Raw genomic sequence first — 21,541 nt, forward strand, 5'->3', positions numbered from 1 at the left:
GGGAAAAGTGGTTGTAAAACTGCACTGTGGTTTCAAATTTCTCAAAGAAAGTTTTCAGTATCTGAATCCATATGGACCTTAAGCAGGAGATGACATTTTCAGAAATAATTTGCATACCCTTTAAAATGATGGCACCAATAGATACAGGGTGCTTGCATTAAAGCCTACCTATAAATTTGCTATACAAGACTGAATTTTTCTGGCCTCCTCACTCCCAAATTGATTTTATGCAAGCCCTATATTAATTACCAGGAGCCCCGTAGCGCACAGTGGTAAAGCTGCAGTACTGCAGTCAGAGCCCTCTGCTCACAACCTGAATTCAATCCCGGCAGAAGCTGGGTTCAGGTAGCCAGCTCAAGGTTGACTCAGGCTTCCATCCTTCTGAGGTCAGAAAAATGAGTACCCAGCTTGCTGGGGGTAAAGTGTAGGTGAATGGGGAAGGCAATGGCAAACCACCCCATAAAAAGTCTACCATGAAAACATCGTGATGCGATGTCACCCCAGAGTCAGAAATAACTGGTGCTTGCACAGGGGACTACCTTTACTTTTTAAATTTTAATTACAGTACTGATACAGTACTCTAATTAGCAGTGTAGGATTTTAAACTGAAAAAGTTATCACTATATGTGCATTCACATTTTTGTTCTTCCAAAATATCAGAGTGGCCCCTGTGAATTTCACACCCTATCCTGAAAGATGCCAGACAGATTCACACTGAAACAAAAAACCACTTTGATTTCCATAGCCTTACTTCCACATGTGTGTGCTAATCAGACTATATCTCTACCAAAGTATACGTTTTTACAGACCCTTTCAAACACTGGAGCATGGAATCAAAACAGTGCTAAGTGAAAATAATCCTAGGACTCACTTATGGTGAGACATTAAGAACAATCTACAAACAAAAGCTGAAATATTAAGGGGCAAACAATTTGTTCAGTAAAAGGCACATCAGACACCCAGCACATTACAAAACCTCTTCACCTGAATGAGGTGAACAAGGTGCTCTGGTACTACTAGGGCTACAAAAAGGGGTGGACTAGAGGGATCACATTCCAACGGTTTTTTGTTTGCATTTCCAAGGACTGGGAGAACTTACACTATTTGCTTTTATATAAGTATATATGGGATCCTTTTCCAGGAATCCCTGATAGATTTTGGGACCTGAAAATTAGGGACCGAGCTTCACCACATAAAATAGAGTCTGGCATGATATATTTTTAGCAAAACAATGCTATAAGATTATAGGTTGCTTTCTACTACATTTGAGCACCCTTAACTTGATCATTTTCTTTCGAATTAACTATATCCTTCCCAAAAAGCTTCATTCCATAACCATATGCAGAACGATGTACTCTGCTTGACATGTATAATTTAATATACCATTTCATTGCTTACATTCTGAAGGATCCCTCTACGCATATCATATTGACATCTTCCGTATTAGCCAAACACTAATTTTTATAGTTGTGTCACTTACTGAAACTACCACCTTCGTCTTTTCCTTTTCCAATGAAAGTGAAAAATCCTCGTACTACTTGGCTTTGTACATATCAAGGTATATTTTCTTACCTGGGAACTGCCACTAAATCCAGGAGTCTGGTTGTATTCTGTGGAATCGATAATGCTACTGTAAAAATAAAGACAGAAATTAAGGGTGTGGGGGAGAGAGACTTGTGCATCTGTACTGCACACTGGCATTTGTGCACTCCCAAATGTGGGACTTTACAGAAATATGACTAACGTTAACATGAAGGTTCCATTTGTTCAAAGGACAAATACAGCTAGGAAACACAGCTGCACTGTTAAGCAATAAAATCTCTATCGAATGTTGAGCTGCGAGTTGCAAATGAAGAGACGCAGCCTCCATTTGAAAGAGGCGACATGAAATGATAAACTGATTTTGGAGAGATGCTAGAATACAACAGAAGTAATTTAAAACCACCTTTACAAACAACAAAAGAAAAAAAAACCAGAAGCCATCGGAATCTCTTCTGTGGCTACTGTATACACAGTAACTCATTAAGAAAAACCCTGTCTTGGGAAACAGATTTGAACACTTCTGCTATACACCATTTGTAAAATGCAACCATTACTCATATGACAATGCAAAATTATTATGTTGGTATCACCAGCAACCTCAGCTTCAGCCTGTTCTAGTACATTGCACAAATGCTTTTTAAATATTTTTTTCGATGTGCTGAACAAAAATTTAGCACCAGCATTGGAGTAAATAAGACTGCCCTTGGCAGTTCATTAGCTGTAAGAAAATGTATGGTTATTTAATGAGTTGGTAATGGAAGGGCTCCATGGAAATACAAAAAAACCACCCCCACCACCATCTCTCTTGAAGGAAGGCAGCACAGAATCTGTCAACAACCTGGAATGAGGAGGTATTAAAACTGAAGCAATAAAGCCAGAGATATAAGCAGCAGGGCAAAAAACAGAAGAGTGAGCAACTAAGTCACAGGGGAAAATAGATTAAAGGATAAATCCTGCATGGGCTAGACAAAAGCATAAAATTACATTCACTAAAGGTAAATAAAAAAGGACTATGCTACAGGGAAAAGTTCGTTTCCATAGTCCTTGGGTATTCACAAGCAACTTTTCAGTGCTTGTTAAAGATACCCGTAGCTTTTCCTCACATGGAATTTTAGTGCTAAAGTTTCCATAGTGGAAGAATGGATGCCAAGAAACATGGCCTCTATAGACCTAACTGCCTTTTAACACATCAGTCACTCAAATTTTTCAGCACCACAAAACACACCAGCTATACATCTGCTATGCATTTTCCCACGCGGTTACCAATGTTCCCTCTAAGCTGTGAAGTCTTGTGAGCAAAAATTCTACTTTGTGAGCTACTGATATTAAAGTTGTGAGCTACTGCATAAATTAGTGTGCTCTGGGGCCATCCTTCTTGAGCGAAGACAAAAATGTGTGAGCTGGAGGCTAAAAAATTGTGAGCTAGCTCACACTAACTCAGCTACACTGGCTGTTACTACTGTGCATGCCTGTATAATTGCCTGGGGAATTTAGTTTCATCCCGATCATGTTTCACCACTTGCTGGGACTTACCAACATTCCTCGTTAGCCATTTATGACAGACATATAGAGAAAAGTTTTTGTCTTTTAGAGAAGAAAATTCTGGAAAGGACAGTTTCTTCAGTCAGACTCAAAAAGATTTTTTTAATTCGAGTTCTCTCGTGCCTCTCTTTGGTAGTCAGGGGGAGAATCAAGACCAAGGAAGGAGAAAGGGAAATGAAAGATGGGAACTAAAGATTCATCTCTCCTGAAATGTGTCCATGCACCAGTTGCAATCCTTATTTGTTGTGCTGACCCTCTAGCTGTTTGATGATCCTCAGCACCATTGTGGGACATGGCACCAATTCTCTGAATAGTTTTCCAGAGGAGATCTGGAGAACGTCTACAGTACCAGCTTTCAGAAGGTGCTCTAAAATAGTTTTATTTCAGATGACCATCCCTGCAATTGACTGTTAAACTGCCAATTAATTTTACTGAATGGGGGCACCTCACCTTTGACATGTTCTCCAATGGGAGCCATTCTTGGCCCCTACCGTGTTTTCTTTAAAGCACCAAACTAAAATATTCCTTTTAACCCAATCCCAGACTTTTAGCTAGGAGTTTTATGATCTGCTTCTGACTCAAGGATCAATTTAGGCTGCTCCATGTGTATTTTCTGCTGTTATGCCTCAGCACGCTTTAATGGAATCTGCTTGCTTTGCTTTTAATGGTTTTTATTAAATGGTCTCAAGCAGGTCTCTAGAGAGATAGCAAATGAATTTTCTAAACAAATACATAGATTTAAAAAATGTTGTGGCTTTCGAGTGCAATAGTTGTGAACTGGCAAATTTTACAGTTACATTGGTTTTAGATGTCTTGTATGCTGATGCCCATGTTCTGCAAACCGTCTTAGTCCTCTTCTAATGGGAGAGATGGGATGTAATATTTTAATTAAATGAAACCATTACTGCAGTGACTTTCATTTTCTCCTCAAAATTCTGAGGAATCCTTCTCTCCCAGGGAAGAGAAAAGAACAGTTCCTCCCATGACTTCCAAGCTTGTTTGTTTGTTTGGTAATATGAATATCTACCCCCCAATAAAGGAGAGTAAATATAACCAGTTAGTTGACTTTTCCATAGGAAGACAGGTAGATGGGTTGCAGTGTTAGCCATCATTACCCCCAATCCCAAGCAAGTCAAGATCTTCTGAAGAGGAAGACTATCAGATTTTTATTAAATCCGTTCTATATGCACTCCCTAATCTATTTGGATATGGTAGGCTTGAAAGCCCTCCTGTCCTCAGTAGATTCTCAGAGAGAAATGAATCTACTTTCCTTATCTCTTTGGTTTTCTTCATTTATTTCAAGATGGTCCTGCTGAATCTGAGGAGTGCCATTTTCCATGAAACATTTACGGCAGAAGGAAGAAGACGAAGGTTATAGGCAGTGGTGGGATGGAAATAAATTAACAACAGGTTCTATGTCCTACATGCCTGGAACCTTTTTAGTGGGAGATGCCGGGGTTTGAACCTGGGACCTTCTGCTTAACAAGCAGATGTTCTACCGCTGAGCCACCAGCCCTCCCCTAAAATATCATATATATGAACATCTGAAGCTGCCTTCTACTGAACCAGACCCCCTTTGGTCCCTCAAAGTCAGTCTTGTCTACTCAGACTGGCAGCGGGACCTTCTGCTTAACAAGCAGATGCTCTGCTACTGAGCCACCATCCCTCTCCCAAAATTGAAACTACAAATGCAGCCCACGCTACTCAGGGCAACAAAACGAGGGCTGCAATCCCCTCTTAAAGCTGGCTATGCTTGTAGCCGCCACCACCTCCTGTGGCAGTGAATTCCACATGTTAATCACCCTATGGGTGAAGAAGGACTTCTTTTTATCCGTTTTAACCTGACTGCTCAGCAATTTTACTAAATGCCCACGAGTTCTTGTATTGTGAGAAAGGGAGAAAAGTACTTCTTTCTCTACTTTCTCCACCCCATGCATAATCTTGTAAACCTCTATCATGTCACCCCGCAGTCGAAGCTAAAGAGCTTCTCCAAGCTAAAGAGCCCCAAGCATTTTAACCTTTCTTCGTAGGGAAAGTGTTCCAACCCTTTAATCATTCTAGTTGCCCTTCTCTGGACTTTTCCCAATGCTATAATATCCTTTTTGAGGTGCAGTGACCAGAATTGCACACAGTACTCCAAATGAGGTCGCACCATTGATCTATACAGTCAAGTCCCTTCCTAATAATTCCCAGCATAGCATTGGCCTTTTCTATTGCAGTCGCACACTGTCTCGACATTTTTCAATGAGTTATCTACCACACACACACACACACAAAATAATGCACTTTCAATGCATTTCCCAACTGGATTTTACTGTGTGAACAGGCGAAATTCAGATGGAAAGTGCATTGAAAGAGGATCGAAAGTGCATTGTTTAGCGTGTGTGTGACCGCAGCCTCAGTTAGACCCTTCCAGGTGGGCAGCCGCGTTGGTCTGAAGCAGCAGAACAAACCAGGAGTCAAGTTGCACCTTGAAGATCACTCTCTCTATATTTAGGACTGCTGGTCATTGCATCCTATGAAGTGCGCTTGGAGCACACGGAAGCTTACATTCTGAATAAAAACTCGTTGGTCTTAAATGTGCCACTTGACTCCCGCTTTGTTCTTCAGTTAGACTGTGAAAAGGCAGCTCCTCTTTAAGGGAGAAACAAGTTCCAGGAGAAGCCCAACGGCCGAAAGGCAGGGGGAGGCCGAGGACTCGGTCGATCGCGGCAGAAAAGCTTCGCGCCCCCATCCCGCTCCGGTTTATGCATCGCTGATCCCTCTCCGTAGACTCTGAGCTGTCAAGTCAAGGCGGAGAGGTGGTTTTCAAAAGCATGGGCTTTCCTGATCCCGGGCGCTTCGGTCCCGCGTGGATAGGGAAGGAGAACTGGGAATGGCGAGGGGCCGGGGGGGGGCAGGGAAGGGGCTTTCACGGCCACGCAGCCACACCTGGATCGCGGCAGGGGGCGCCCAGCGGGAGTGCGGCTTCCTCCACCCACCTGAAGCCTAGGTCCATCGGCGGAGAAGCCAAGTGCTCCGGGGCCGCTCTCGCTCCGGCGCGGGAAGAACCACCAGAGCCCAGTGGGCTCTGCTTTGGGGCCCATGCAAAGGAGGTCCCCCAGGTGCGTCTCAGGGAGTCCCTCGCTTCAATGTCGTTTTCAGCCAAAAGAGGAGCGAAGCTTCATCTGCTTTCATCTGCACGCCGCTTTTAACACAGAGCGGAGGCTTCTGAAGAAACACAGAAGCCCCGCCCCTTGCAAACGCGCCAAAAGCGCGCTAGATTGGCCGCTCTCTCCTCTGGAGGGGGGAAAATCTCCCCGGCAGCCGCGCCACGATGCGGCGGGCTGCTGGAGGCGCCTTCGTGGACAAACAAAGTAATAAAAATTAAAAGCAGGCGCCCGGCCAACAACCGGTTCTGCAGAACCGGTGCGAACCGGCTGAATCCCACCACTGGTTATAGGCAGTTAGAGCAGAGAAACCCCGTCAAGGAAACGATATTCTCTAGAAGTTTCTTGGCCTATTTCAAATATTGGAACTGGCTTTTGGGCCTAAGCAAGTTCCTGAAGGTCTTGCTGAAAAACTAATGTCCTAATGACTTGCAGTGTCAGAAAGATACAGGAAGGGATGGAGTCAGACATAGGTGCAACTGAGATCATGAGCCAAGGTGCTTTAAGGTCAGAGACCCAAAAAGAAGCTTAACACTCACAACCCATCTTATTGGTGCAAGGAACTCTGGGCATTACTTGATTATGACCACCTACCTCCTGCAGATGGTCACGTGTCTTAGCAACATACTTGATAGGCCAAACAGAAGCAGGTCAACTGCAGGCAGTCTGACGTAAAGCAAAATCATTTATTCTAGTTTGGACCCTTCACCTGAAAGGCCATTTGTCTGGATCCTTACCATTGGGTCATCCTTGGGACTCTACGTTGGGCCTTGTGTGGCCAGGTAACGTCTGTATCAGAAAACTAAAGTTCGACTACATATCTTAGAACAGTTGTTTCAGTTATATTATTTCCTTTCCTGTTTTGCACAACTCTTATATTTGTACACTCTTGAACATTTATTTTAATAAACCTTATTAATTTTATTCTTGTGTTATTTGGGTTTTGGGGCTTCACTGTACCTTGGCTTATCTGGCTACAGCTACCAAAGTTTTGGGGTTTTTTTAACTCATCTTGCAAGTGTTCTACCTTGCTGGGCCCTGGCAGTCTTCCTCATAAATATTTAAGAAACATCTAGAATGGTGGGCTTCTCCCTTAGCTACCCTTTTTACTCTCACTGACAAAACTGGAAGGATACTCAAATCCTGGACTAAGGCTATAGTGGTCCTGCTTTGGTTTGCTTTTTTTTTTTTTTTTAGAAAGGTGACTTTAGATGTCCTGAGAATTATCACCCAATAAGCCTTCTCTCAATTGTTGGCAAACTCTGCGCACACCACCCACTGACCAAGCTATCCTCTTGGCTTTGTGACCAAAAGGTTTTGGGCCCCTGAGCAGATTGAGTTCTGTTCTGATAGACCCATGCTCCATCATTGTATTAAGCTTGCCCTCTTAGCAGAGAAATATGGGGGTGCTAAGGCAGGGGGATTGTACAGTGCTTTTATCAACCTGAACCAGGCCTTTGACTCAATATCCAGAAGTTTCTTATGGAGCAAACTGGATGAGGTTCTCAAGGACAAAGATTACTACTTATTTACAGACTATATTTTTAACTAGCTGCCACAGTGATTTAACCAGTGGGATCCCCAACAACCTGGGGGTCAAACATAGATGTGTATTTTCCCCTTACTTGTTCAGTCTTGGGGTAAGATCAAGAAATCCCAAGTACTCCTGTACTTTAGAGCAAGCAATATTTCCAAGTTTGCATCATCTTAGGACCCTGACCCTTGATCTTAAGAAGGTACCTGGTCACTGACCTCTGATGCCTGCCCAGGAGAGCTTGAGTTCTGCTCTAATGAAAGACTAAGTCATTTAGACATTAGCTAGGATGTTCTCTTGTCTCTTCAGCATCAAGAACATATATTCTGATTGTGTGACTGTGGGTAAATATTGCTGAATCAAGTGCAGGGCAGATGTCAGAACTCTTCTCAATGTTCATGAAGAATCCATGTTCCCCAGGAAAGGCAGCTTGGTTTGCATATTCACTCATCTCCGGAGGAGAGATCTGCATCACATCAAGAGGTCATCTAGACAGGAGTGTTCCCCTGAGTATGACGGTGAGCCAATACTATCATTATTATCCTGGTAAATACAGCTGGCCCAAGAAAAGCCTGACTGGAAGTTTCTGAATTGGAAACAGTGAAGCTTGTAAAAAGACCTTATGAACTTGTGTTGAGTTTATTAGGTCAAAACAGACAACTAGGGCCTCCTTGAAGTCAAGGGGGATAGCTAACTTCCTACTGAAGAACCTTCATGATGGTGTGAAATCCTGCCATTCTGAAGCACTGCTAGGCTGGAAAATCCACTGACAAATTTGCATATCCAGGATGTCTAGACCAGGGGTGTTGAACTCATTTGTTATGAGGGCCACAACTGAAGTAAGAGCAGGTAGCGGAGACATAAATTTTATAAAGGAGACAAACACAAAGATTTTTTTAAAAAATAAAACATGTTTAAAACATTAGCACTCGTTGGGTGGTAAAAAAACAAACAAACATTAGCACTTGTTGGTCTTCAAAGGGCTTTCTTTGTATCTCTCCCATAGGATGAAGGACACTGGGCAAAGGAAGCTCTGATTCTTTCCTTCATTCACCAGGGGACCAGGAGGGGGAGGATACTCAACCAATAAAAAGAAGAGAGGCTTAGCTCAGTAGCTCTGCTGTGTGATTGAGAGAGCCTGGAAAAGCAAGCTCTCCCTCCTCCCCTTCCTTCCCAAGGGAGGAGCCTCAGCCAATGGAGAAAATAGAGGCTTTGCTCTGAAGCTCCTGTGTGATAGAGCAAGCCCTCTAAAGCAAGCTGTTACGCAGAAAGAAGCAAGAGGGAGGGAGAAGGAAGCAGATGATAGCTAGTTGCTTGGGGCCCTGACAGGAGTCCGCTGAGGGCCTGATTTGGCTCCCAGGTCACATGTTTGACACCCCTGGTCTAGATAGTCCTTTGGGACTATGATGATCAAATTGATGCTGAAGGACCTTGCACAAGGTGGAATATTCTGATCAGGGGAACTATGATTGCTTGTATTCATCCTGTGGAACAGAGCAACCTCATTATTCTTTTCCTCAGGCTCTCTTAGGTTTTCTTCTTCACCCTTGTACTGGGCCATCTACAGTTAGATCTTGGGAAGTATTTTGGGGCATGATGTAATAGTTCTTCGTAAAATTGGAGTCTTCTCTTGCTGCTAATGGATCTGTCCAATTTTTAAGTTGGTTATTAAAACATTCAGGAATACATGGTCTTTACTGCCCCCCAGTGGGAAAATTTCAGCCATGCCTTTAGGTTTAAAAGGAACCAGCTGCTGATGGGACTTCTGTTTGTCCTGAGAGATAGCTGACGCACTCTGATTGCTTTGCTAAGGAGGATGGGAACAAATCAATTTGAAAAAGCCTGATTAAGAACGTATCACTGTCACATCCTTCTTTACCAGACAACTCATCTTCCTTGCCTGAAGGAGCTCAGGAGATTTCTGATTAATCTCCCTCAATCCTGCACTTCACTGGAGTCTAGCATAATGGTATCTCTGTTCCCTGGAGGAAATCTCCCCCAAAGTTCGCTGAGGCTGCCATTTCCCAGAGGTGCTAAAGACTGGAAGAGCAGCTCCCCTTTTCCCTGATCGCTCCCGGAAGGGATTCTTTCCTACCTCCCTGGGGTTCAGCATCTTTTTTCAGTGTAGGCAATCATGCCTTGTCTTCTTGCAGCTCCCCTTCTGAAGTTTCCCTCTCCCTTCCATGCCCCACCCCCGCTTCTTTAAAAAGAAAAGCAGAGACTGGAATAAAAGACTTCTCCAGATTCACTAGTAAATTCCTTACTTTCTGTGGAAGCGGGAGCAGGATTGGGCAGTCCTCTCACCCATCCAGGGGATTGCCTGTCTTGCTTCCAAAAATGGATGATCTCCTCCACTAAGGCAATTTATTGCTTATCACAGCCTCCAAAATTTGATGAAAGAAATTCTTTACAAGGATGTCCTTTGTTTGACTGGAGCAATCACAGTAAACCCAATATCTCCTTTAATGTTAAGATGCCAAACTGAATTCCTCCCAATATATATTAAATAACTGTAATAAAGATAGGTCTGAGTAGGTAGTGCAGCAGAATACTATGTCCAAAATAATGGCTGAGACCAACTGATGAGTGTTAGACAGAGTTCTCCAGTTGGTTAGCTAGAGATTTCACAACGCATAAGCAATGTGTCTTCCCAAAGATTTGTCTACCCTGACATCAGCTTATGTTAGCTACAGCTCTATTACAACTGTCCAAGTACAGATGAAAGCACTGGAATAGATCCTGTAATAACCAGCACCTTGTAGCGAACCTGGTACTATTGGCAGCCAGGCAGTTCTCGCAGCCCAGGCTGCATGTGCTCCCGCATGGGGAACTCCAATAACAGCCTAGCCGCTGCATTCTGCACCAGCTGCAGTCTCTGGATTTGAGACAAGGGCAACCCCATGTTACAGTAGTCCAATCTCGAGGTGACCGTAGCGTGGATCACAGTTGCCAGGTCACCACGGTCAAGGAAAGAGACCAACTGCCTTGCCCGCCTAAGGTGGAAAAAGGCAGATTTGGCAGTGGCTGCTATCCGGGCCTCCATTGTCAATGAAAGTTCCAGTAGCACCCCCAAGCTTCTGACCTTGGGTGCCACTACAAGTGGTGCACCATTGAAAGCTGGTAGGGGGATTCCCCCTCCCAGGCCACTGCGGCTCAGGCAAATGACCTGTCTTTGTCAGATTCAGCTTCAGTCGACTCAGCTTAAGTCACCCTGCTACGGCCTTCAGCGCCAAGTCCAGATTTTCTGGGGTACAGGCAGACCGGCTGTCCATCAGTAGATAGAGCTGGGTGTCATCAGCGTACTGATGGCAACCCAAACCATACCGCCTGGCAATCTGGGCAAGGGGGTGCATATAGATGTTAAAAAGCACCGGGGAGAGCACCACCCCGAGGCACACCACAAGTGGGTGTCTCTGGGATGTCTGTCCCCCAATCGCCACCCTTTGTCCCCGACCATGGAGAAAAGAGGAGAGCCATTGTAAGGCCAATCCCTGAATCCCTGCATCGGCAAGGTGGTGAATCAGCAACTGTTGGTCGACCGTGTCAAATGCAGCCGGCAGGTCCAACATCAGTATCTCTGAGCCGCCTCGGTCCAGATGCCGCTGGAGATCATCCACCAGGGCGACCAGTACTGTCTCCACCCCATGACCTGGGCGAAAGCCAGAATGATGGGGGTCCAGGACGGAAGTGTCCTCCAGAAAACTCTGTAAGTGTAGCACTACAGTCCTCGCAATAATTTTGCCCAGAAAGGGCAATTTAACACAGAGGTATCAAACATGCAGCCCAGGGGCCAAATCAGGCCCCTGGAGGGCTCCTATCAGGCCTGCGAAGCAACTCACTGTCATCTGCTTCCTTCTCCCTCTCGTTTCCTTCTGCATTATCGCTTGCTTTTTCAGGCTTGCTCAATGACACAGGAGCTACAGAGCAAAGCTCCTGCCTTGGAGAGGAAGGGGGGAGGTGGAGCTTGCTTTGCCAGAATCACTCAATTGCACAGCAGAGCTACTGAGCCAAGCCTCTCTTCCTTCTGTTGGCTGAGGCTCAGCAAAATAGTGAGGTGGATTAGGCTGTGTGTGTTTGCCTGTGTCCTTTATAAAAGTTTATATCTCCCTGTCATGGCATTACATTTTATGACACACATGGAATGGCCCAACAAGGTCATGATCTGTCCCTCATAGCAAATGAGTCTGACAACACTAATGTAATACATGTGGGCCTTCAGCCTTGTTAATCAACTTTCCCAGTGCTGGATGGGGCTGCTAGGGGATGGGAATATGGGGAAGATACACAATTACCAGTGCCTCTGCTGAACTCGACCCACTATTAAACTGTTACTCTCTTATGCACTGTGATGCATTAAGCCATCAAAGAAACCTACTAATGAACTACTATTGAGAAAGGAGACTTGGAAGAGGAGTTCTTGAGGATTATATGGGCTTCATGGAGTTAGATGGGTGCCACTGTGGGAATTCAGGTACAATTTAAATGTACTTTAACACAGAACTCGTCAATACCATTCCAATATTAATGAACTGTACATGTTCCAAGCAATGATTGTAATCAATACGCTAAAAGCAGCGCTTTGTTATTCTGCTACAGCATGTTGCCCTTAAATTAATCTCCTCATTTCTCCCCATATTTTCCTCCATAGCTGTCAAAAGTCTGTAGCTATTCAGCAGAAAAGAGCTCTTGCTGCTTGGAGAAGGGAGAATACAATCCTTCCTTTGTACCTGCTGTGACCATCCCTAAGTCAGAATTGCAATTGGCAGGCTCTTGCTACTAGGCAATATAGAAAACAACCTGCCCTGGCAGATGTGGGCTTTTGTTACCCAGCAAGTGTTTGGCTTTCATCTGTAGTCCTCCCTAGAGTGGTAAATCACACAATGAGAACAGTGCTGCTCAAAGCCTGGTATTTCAATAAAAGTAAAGCTAACAGGCAGGCAGGAAGGATCAAGCAAGATTCTAAAAATTTAGCACTGAGCCATGTGAATATTCACCCAATTTGTATATGCAACAAGCAAAGAGAGTAAAAGGTAACTGCTGCCTATGCAAACTATCCTAGTCCTTGTTTGTGCAATTAAATCAATTCTACAGGCAAAACCTATTTAAGCCCATCAGCGATCACAGATGTGGGTGTTCATGCTTTTTTCTGACTAGTTTATCAGAAACCACCCCTCATTTTCTTGAGAAAGTGAAGTAGGAGAATACAAATAATAACGCTATTTAGTTGATGGGCATCTGGCAGGACAGTTTCAGACAAGCTTACTTATGGAAGGAGGATCTGACTAGATAATGCACTGGATGCAACCATCACAAAGCTGCAGAGGAGGAGGAGAGGAGAGAAACTCTGGCAGCATAGCAAGTTCATCATTTTATATATGATGTGTTCCACATCACAATTGTCAATAATGCAACAGAATAGTACCTGTGTGAAGGCGAGGGAGCTTCAAACTGTGGCACGGTGCTGTCCTCACTGACTGGTGAATACAAACCACTCCTTTCCTAGAATACATACAGTCATATTAAAGTAGCTGCACAAAAGTAGGATTCACATCTCCTGTTAACACACATTCTTTTGCTCATTTCTGCTCTGCTTCTTTTACATATTTCTAGAGTTCTCGGAAGAGACTCGCATCTGATTTTTGTCCTGTCATTCTGCTTACACAGCTAAGCCAAAGAGCTGCCTGTCAGATCACTTTTTTTCTCCCCCTTTATTCAAAAGGAGGCTGGGATCAACTGCTCCCATCTGAGCCTCTAATCAGTCCAGATGGAGAAAATCAGATGTTGTCTTCTCAAGGCATCAACATGTTAACACACTTGCAAGATTATTTCCAAGACAGGAGCTTACACATAACACAACATGTTTGCGAGATATAACCAAGTCTACTTCACCTCCAGATTAGAATTTCTGAACAGCAAATGTTTACAGGGGACACCATCTAATAGTTAGACAATAAAAAGACAAAAAGAAACCTAGCAATACAAAAAGCCTTTCATGTGGCTCAAAGGCTGAAAGGTACCGTGGAAGCCCTTAGATTTGCCACAGACAACCTGTCTTCTGCTTCTTCAGGGGTTTCAGATGAAGCCTGGAAGTTATAGTTTTTTGCGCATTAGATGAGAAGGGTGTTTGCCTACCTAAGGTTCCCCTACATTCACACTCCTGCATAAGTTTTCCTAATTAATTACTGTTAGGAGAGAAGGACCCCATCCAGTTCCATATGTATACTGCAATCCTGAGAGCTTTTAGCTAATTGATGGAACTCCCAGACCACTGCAAGAGTATTTGAAAAGGTCCAAGTAATCACCAGTAACCAATTTTTATTATTTCCACCTAAATATTGCCCTTTGGGGTGAAGCCTTTATTTGTCATGAAACTTCTGAGGGCTTATGATTGACTTCCTTTTTTCCTCTTCCTCCTCCTCCTCTCAGAACAAGCCACCACATGTTATTATGTAGCTCCTAATACTTCAAAAGAGCATTGTGCAGAAAACAAATACAGCAAAATTATTTACATGCCCGCACAAAAAAATTAATTCCAAAAATTAACTAACCATTTTGAAAGGTACACAAGTATTTTAAATGCCCTTGTGGAGCAGAGAAAAACTACATTCAAATGAAGAAATTAACCAGAAAGCTTAATCTGTTCATTTCCCTCATTAATGAAGCAAGCATCATAAATCTTGCACAGTGGCTCATGCGGAGGCAGACAGCATGATGGAAATGAAGAAGCGCTCAAGCTGCTACAGTGGCTGGGTGCCTCACCTCCACTCGCTTAATATCTTCTTCCAAGACGCTCAGCTCCTTCTGAATCTGTTCCAATTGCTGTGGATGGGGGACAAAAGGATAAAGAAATCTGAGCCAATTTGCACTGGCAACACCAGCACCACCATAAAGTAAAATCATTTCTTGGGGGGGGGGGCGGGGGGAGAGAGAGAAATGCCATAGTTAGTTACTATGCAGAAGGTGATACGTATACAGATATGCATTAAACAGATGGGCAAACTACATTTAAAAATGTCACAAGCTGTGAAATGATACAGGCAAGAATGTTATGTTCTTCAGCTTCCGTAATAAATAGGCTCCACATTATTAAATGTTATATTCCATGCTCTTGGCGTTCACTTTAAAAAACAATTATGCCTCAAATAATTAGCAAGGCTCCATTAAGCCACCCAACACTTTTACTACCACGGTCTGTAAGATACCAGCAAATACGCAAAATAATCTCTTCAGCAAAGAAAGTAAGTTTCGTTTAAACCATGGCAGGCAACCTCTGCCACCACTTGATAAACAGCAGGAGCAAAAGGAAGGAAGCCTGGAAGTGATGTCATGGTGTTGCCACGATGCTCCAAGAATTTCCCAAAACTTAATCCTGACAAAACAGAGGCGCTACAGGTGAGAGGGTCTGGGTGATCTTAACTCTAAATGGACTTCCCTGACAACCACCCCACCCCCCTATAAGGGTTGCAGAAATTCTGTTTCATCTCTTTCTGACAAACTGTACTTGCACACAGAATTATAAAGTTTAGCTTTATATCGAAAGAAGGCGATAGCCCATTGTGACGCCAAAAAAAGTGCTTCTTTTGTTTACTATAATCTTTTACGGCTAAGAAGAGATCTTGAAAGTGTTTGGCTACGCCTACTGAAACCTCAGAATTCATAAGGGTTATTGAATGTCTGGTGTTTGGAGTTCCTGGTGCTCTGCACCCTCCCTATGACGAACAAAAGCATAATTAAATATAGCATATATGTATAATTCAAATTCAACTTTTAACTCAAGCTCCCCTCTGGATTTTCTAACTAAACTAAAATATTGAGCAAGACAGTCTGTTCAGATAGGAGTTCCTTTACTGTCACACCACAAATAGCTCCAACCTGAACAGTCATCTATTTAGCATAGAAAACAAAGCAGGTTTGCAGCTTAGGGAAATGCCAGGCTGGGAGTGAAAGTTTCCCATGGGAGGGGGAGTGCTAACATTCAGAAGTGATATTCAGCTGAAACACAATTGTAAGTAGATTCATGACTAGTAAGGATAGCTACTCTCCATACGTTCTCCTAGAGTTTTAAACAATTACCACATAGTTGAAAGCAGGTTGTAGGGATTAGGAACAAATAGAGATTGCCTAGGGTGCCAACCAGCCCTGTCACCTCCCACAGCATCACGGTCTGACCCAGGAGGTATCAGATCCACTGAGTGGCCAGCAGTGAACCTACCCCTACTTCCCACCCTCCATCAGAAGGGCAAGGCAGATGCCCCCTTTTCAGCATTACCTTGCCTGATGGGGAAGAGAAGAGACAACAGCAGTGGTGGCTTCTCACTCCTGCAGGGAGAGGCCAAGCACCATCTTCCTGGTTCTCTGAAGTTCAGTGAGGAAGAAGGAAGACAGGAAGATGCCACACCCTATCGCCAGGGAATTTTAAAAGGAATGCATCATCTTTCAATATGCTCTGAGGGGGGGTAAGGATGGCAGATGATGGCTTCTCACAGCAGTGCAGGGAGTGCAGGAGGAGGGCGAACTTAATCTTCCCACTTCCCTGCCCCCATCCAGCAGTCAAAGCAGATGGGCATCATCCTCCTGCCTTCCTGTGGTGCAGGGGGCTGGGTGCCCAAGCCTAGGGTACTCAAAATCCTTGGGCTGGCCCTGAGTCCCAATCAACATCTTTCTTGCCGCCCCTGAAAAGTAACTGCTTGAGGTAGGAGCAGCGTAAGGTGTGACACGAGTTCCACACATTGCAGGGTGTGACACGAGTTCCATAATAGGAACAGGAAAGTGCATTAATAACAATAAGAACAGCCTCTTAATTTGTCCAAGTGGAAAGAAGCACCCTTCTAATTAAAGAGAGATTTTAGATCCAAAGCTTTTTTTTCACGTTTCAGTTATATATGGCTACATGTTTTACAGGAGCAATATTAATGTTAAAGCATTTTAAAATACTGCCCAAACTCTTGGCCAGCATCCCTGTTCCGTTGCAATCACTAACTTCTATAATGGATGGCGCAACAGGTTATGCTTAACTGGTAGTAATGTCTTCTGTATATTGCCGTAAATCAGAAGACTTAGAAGCTTCACCATTTCTTCTAGAAAAGAAAATTCAGGGAAGAGACCAAGAGGTTCAGGCTGCTGCAGGATACAGCTACCACTTTATTCTCACTGCAGGCCTGAGAATAACCAGCCTCTCTTCCTCCTGTTCCACTGCACAGGGTCTCTTTGTTGTATTACGTTGAGATACAACTGTCAAGAATAACAATAATAGCTGGCTGTAATAGCATAAACTGTAATATATTAACTTGTAAGCTCTTCATAATCCTTTACCCTGCAATAAAGGCTTGTTTTCAGGTTTAAAGAGTTAGCCTAGCTAGGACTAATTAAAGATGTTAACTATCCAGTGGAGACAAACACATTATCATAGAACAAGATTTGTGAGGTATAACTTTCCTACTGTGAAAATTTCAGTAGCACTGAAACCCTAGGCTGGCATACAGAATTAAAGCAGTGTTACTATGAACAGACATCAGGTCTTGCAGTATTTTAGGTTTAACAAACATCTGCAGAAACTTGCTGTATTTTAAATCAAAAGGCACCTGTAGATCAGACCCAAAAGCAACACTCAACAAGGCAGCTTGGAAAGATTAATCAACATTCCATTCAGTCATTTATAGACTGCCAGGACCCCACACACATACCCAAAGTTTATATTCATCTAGGGACTTCCAGCTACAGCCTTTCACGTTTTATCAGACTGTTTTATTCCAGACAGTCTTTTACCTTTACGATTGACTTCTCAGGCAACCAATGAGAGGTTCCTGTGGAAAGGGGGTGCTGAAAAGTCCCAATGAATGCATGGAAACTCACGTAGATCCCTGCCTTTTAAAATTGCTTAAGAAAACATCATTTCACAGCATTAACACCTGATATTATTTTTCTTCTTAGCTGACTATTCCTAGAGTTATCTCTAGATTTGCTGGCTCTGGAAGAAAAGTCAGGAACTCTAAAGGATTAATGCTAACAAGCTGGCAGAGTATCTAGACAAAACAATTGCAGGGAGAATATACAACAGAAAAGCCTTTGATATTATCTATGATTCACCTGTCTGCGATGCATCATGAAGCAGGGTACTGATAGATAACCTTGGCAATATAATAAACTTGCTTTTATTTACAGAACAAAGAGTGATTAACACATGGAATTCACTGCCACAGGAGGTGGTGGCAGCTATATGGCCTCTCTTATGCTCTTAACACAATTAGCATTGCCTTTACTTGACTTTTATGAATGGTGTCAAATACTCCACAATATACTGAGAAAATTCTCTCAAACCATCATTATCAACTACTTGCAACTTCCCCACTGAATTTTCACCTCAGAACAAGATGTCAGGGGTGATAACTGCTAAAGTGTGACTTGAGAAATTTGAGGCTAATCCTGGAAGATAGAAACATACCGGTACAGTTCCATTCATTATCCAATTACATTCTTTATTAAAGTGTAAAGGCTTCTAACAACAGGCTGCATGATCTAGATCCACACAACTTATTGAGCAATCAGCAGGATTGCGAAAATGGTTGAAAACAGAACCTGGACCATTACTGTGCATCATGTATCATGAACTGCAACAGAGCCGAAGAGCTAACTAAGGTGCATTGACTGCAGAATAAAGATTCAAGTAAAAGAAGAATTATATGGGTAGAATGTCAAGATCAAGGACCTGGATGGAGTCCTGTTGTGTAGATAGTGAAGATGAACAGGCTAGTAAAGGAAATGCGGAACAATGCGTTGCAATGCCCAATCAGGCTTTCCAATGATAAAACTATTTTGAAACTTTGTCCTTCTAACTGCTTGATCTAAACCAGCATATGCATAGATTCCCATACAGAGAGGGAAATAGGGTAAGTATGAATGATTGCCTCAAGATAGTGAGTCCCCACCCCCTCTTTTTAAGTTTTTTCCCATCATACTGCATCACTGTGAAGCCATAAACCAGAGTTAATTTATTTCCTTGTGCTTTTTGTTCCAGTTCCAGTTTCCTGAACATATTCATAAAATTGCCTGGGTTGAAACAGTGTTATGATTAGAATTCAATATTACTTATTGTTCCATATACGGAAATCAGCATAAAATATTTAACTTTTTCTACATGAAGTAGAACAGTGGACTCTTATGCAGAGTTACTCAAATCCATTGAAATTTTAACAGATTAGACTGAATTAACTTGGCACTAGATTTATTTCCAACCTCAGGCTGCTACTAGTTTCCCTCCGTTGAAATCCATAGGCTCAGGTTGGAATACCTTGGCACAGAATTGCACCATTCAAAATTAACAATTAAATCTTTACTACCATAAACCTAAAGGGAAAGTAAAGGTTTTGTTTCCTGCTCTTGACAAAGCCACCAGGAAAAAGTGTCTTATAAAAATGCCTTCAACACCACTAGAGGAAAACAGAGATGTTAGCAACTCCCTGAAATTTCTGGCAAAACTTACTAGTGTTGGGATGGCTTACAGCATCAATGGCAATAGATATACTCCACCAACACAAGAAGTTGGTCAACATCAACAATTTCATACACAAATCAAACAGCACCAGCCATGCTGCTGCCACAAATGTCAGTGTGTTTCTATGGTATCAAAAAGCCACGATGAGTGTCATGTGGCAATTATACATGAACATTTTGTATTATAATCAGCCCTACTTTAAAAAGAGCTGTATATGAAATCCACCGGAAACAATGAAACTTTCACGCAAAGCATGTATGAATGTGTTTTTAGTGCAAACTAAACAAAACAAAACTAAGGAACACTGAGTATTCAATACATGAAATTTCCCCACACAGTCTTTCAACAGCCTTAATAAAATGATAGCTTCTCCAAAGTATACGTAGCGAAGGGTGGAGTTCTTTGCGCTCTCAGTGTTCTTCTTGCGACGGTGCGGAGATAATATTCTCAGTGTTCCTTAGTTTTGTTGTTTAGTTTGCACTAAAAACAAATTGCTACACGCTTCGCGTGAAAGTTTCATTGTTTCCAGTGGATTTCATATACAGCTCGTTTACTACACCGGTTCCAGTTGTTTTGATCACTACTTTAAAAAGAAGCAGTAATAAAGATGACAGAAGTGTGGTAATAAGCAGCAGCCCTGAAACGTAATCCAAATGCAGATGGCAATGGCAGAGCTGTCTTGGAGTAGTAAAGGCCTCCAGGCTTACATCAGCTTTGATGCAAGGGAACAGAAGAACATAAGAGCCCTGCTGGATCAGACCAGTGGTCTACTATCTAGCCCAGCATCCTGTCTCACACAGTGGCCAACCAGTTTCTCTGGACGGCCAACGACAGGGCATCGAGGCTGAGACCTTCCCCTGATGTTGCCTCCTGGCTCTAGGATTCAGAAGTTTAGTGTCTCTGAATGTGGTGGTTCCCCTCAGTCACCACAGCTAGTAGCTGCTGATATGACAGACATAACTTCCATGAATTTATCTAATCCCCTTTTGAAGCTGTGTATTCCTAAGGCTTTGGCAATTCGGATTATATTTCAAAACCTGAGCTTTAAGCACATAAACCATAATATGAAAGAGGCTTAAATTACGGCAATATACCAGAGATATTTTTGTGAGTTCAAGTTTCACAATTCAAGCTAAATTTAAAATATCCATTTGGATTAACCCAATTTCATGAGTCCTCTCAACATTCTCTAATGGGCCAGAGTATAGGACACACAAAAATGCAGGCTATATTTTGACCTCATAGTAATTAATATGGATATTTCTAGCACATGCAAATAAGCAATACATGGCTGAAAAAGCATTCTATTCCCACAAAAGCATTGCCATAAATGTAAACAATCTTAAGTGGTTCAATTCTAAGAAGCAGTATCAAAGCCTAACCTGGTTATCCAAAGTTCTGAATATTTTCCCAAGTCAACACAAAGGGCTAAGCAGCCCAAGGGAAATAATTAGGGATGAGCACAACATTTCAAAACGAACTGGGCCATCCCGCCCCCCACAAACCTCCCTGGTTTGTGTCAGCAAAACCTACTGATGCCCACGGTGGGGCTTGTAGAAGGCATTTTTAAATCTCTTTAAATGCCTTCACACTGCGCCTTGCAAGAGACTTTTTGCAAACTGTGCCACCGCCACAATGGCATGACTCACAAGTTAACTGAGAAGGCATTTAAATGACTTCACTAGTTGAGTCACACTGCCACAGCAGCACGACTCAGCAAGTCAACTAAGAAGGAAGATCCATGAACCCAAGCCAATTCACAAAGCAAGGACCTGGACTCACCCTGGTCCAGTTTGTGGCTCGGCAGGGAGGGGTAAGAGGGAGGGCAGGCTTTTGTCAGGTGGAGGGCGCAGGCCAGGCCAAGCACAGGAAGCAGGCCCCACTCCTAGCCTGATGTTGGCCCTATGAGCTGTCTCTGGGGTTGGTCGGACAGCAAGGCTGAGCAGCAGCTACTTAGGTCCCAGCGCTGCCACCGTCTGCCCTCTTTGGCCATTGGATTGCTTGGAATGCACACACTTTGCCCCAGTTCCAGGCCACGCATTGGCTTTGTTGATCAGGAGCACAGAGGCCCAGAGAAGGCAGCAATGAGGAAAGGGACAGAGCAGATGAGCTGACTGAGTAAAAGTAACCAAAATGCTGGGATATTGCACATTGCTGGGATACTCCATGAGGGTAACCCCGCCCACCTGCAGGGAAGCACAGCCAACCGGGCCCTCCTAGCAGCCTTATTTAGGCTGTATCTGGATCTGCTTCCTAAGTTGAGCAAAAAAAAAGGATTGGGTG

General features: G+C 43.3%; 1 protein-coding gene across 2 annotated transcripts in view; it reads right to left on the reverse strand.

Moving 5' to 3' along the window:
* Positions 1 to 21,541, reverse strand: part of COP1 (COP1 E3 ubiquitin ligase) — a 180,288-nt gene that overhangs the window by 126,602 nt on the left and 32,145 nt on the right. For both annotated transcript variants that reach the window (XM_060232478.1, XM_060232477.1), the window contains exons 7-9: positions 14,527 to 14,586; positions 13,190 to 13,266; positions 1,573 to 1,630 (exon numbers count right to left, since the gene is read on the reverse strand). In XM_060232478.1, coding sequence (XP_060088461.1) covers positions 1,573 to 1,630; positions 13,190 to 13,266; positions 14,527 to 14,586 — 195 coding nt within the window. The remainder of the gene's footprint in view (positions 1 to 1,572; positions 1,631 to 13,189; positions 13,267 to 14,526; positions 14,587 to 21,541) is intronic.

Source organism: Heteronotia binoei, chromosome 2 (assembly GCF_032191835.1).
Source record: "Heteronotia binoei isolate CCM8104 ecotype False Entrance Well chromosome 2, APGP_CSIRO_Hbin_v1, whole genome shotgun sequence".
Classification (NCBI taxonomy): domain Eukaryota; kingdom Metazoa; phylum Chordata; class Lepidosauria; order Squamata; family Gekkonidae; genus Heteronotia; species Heteronotia binoei.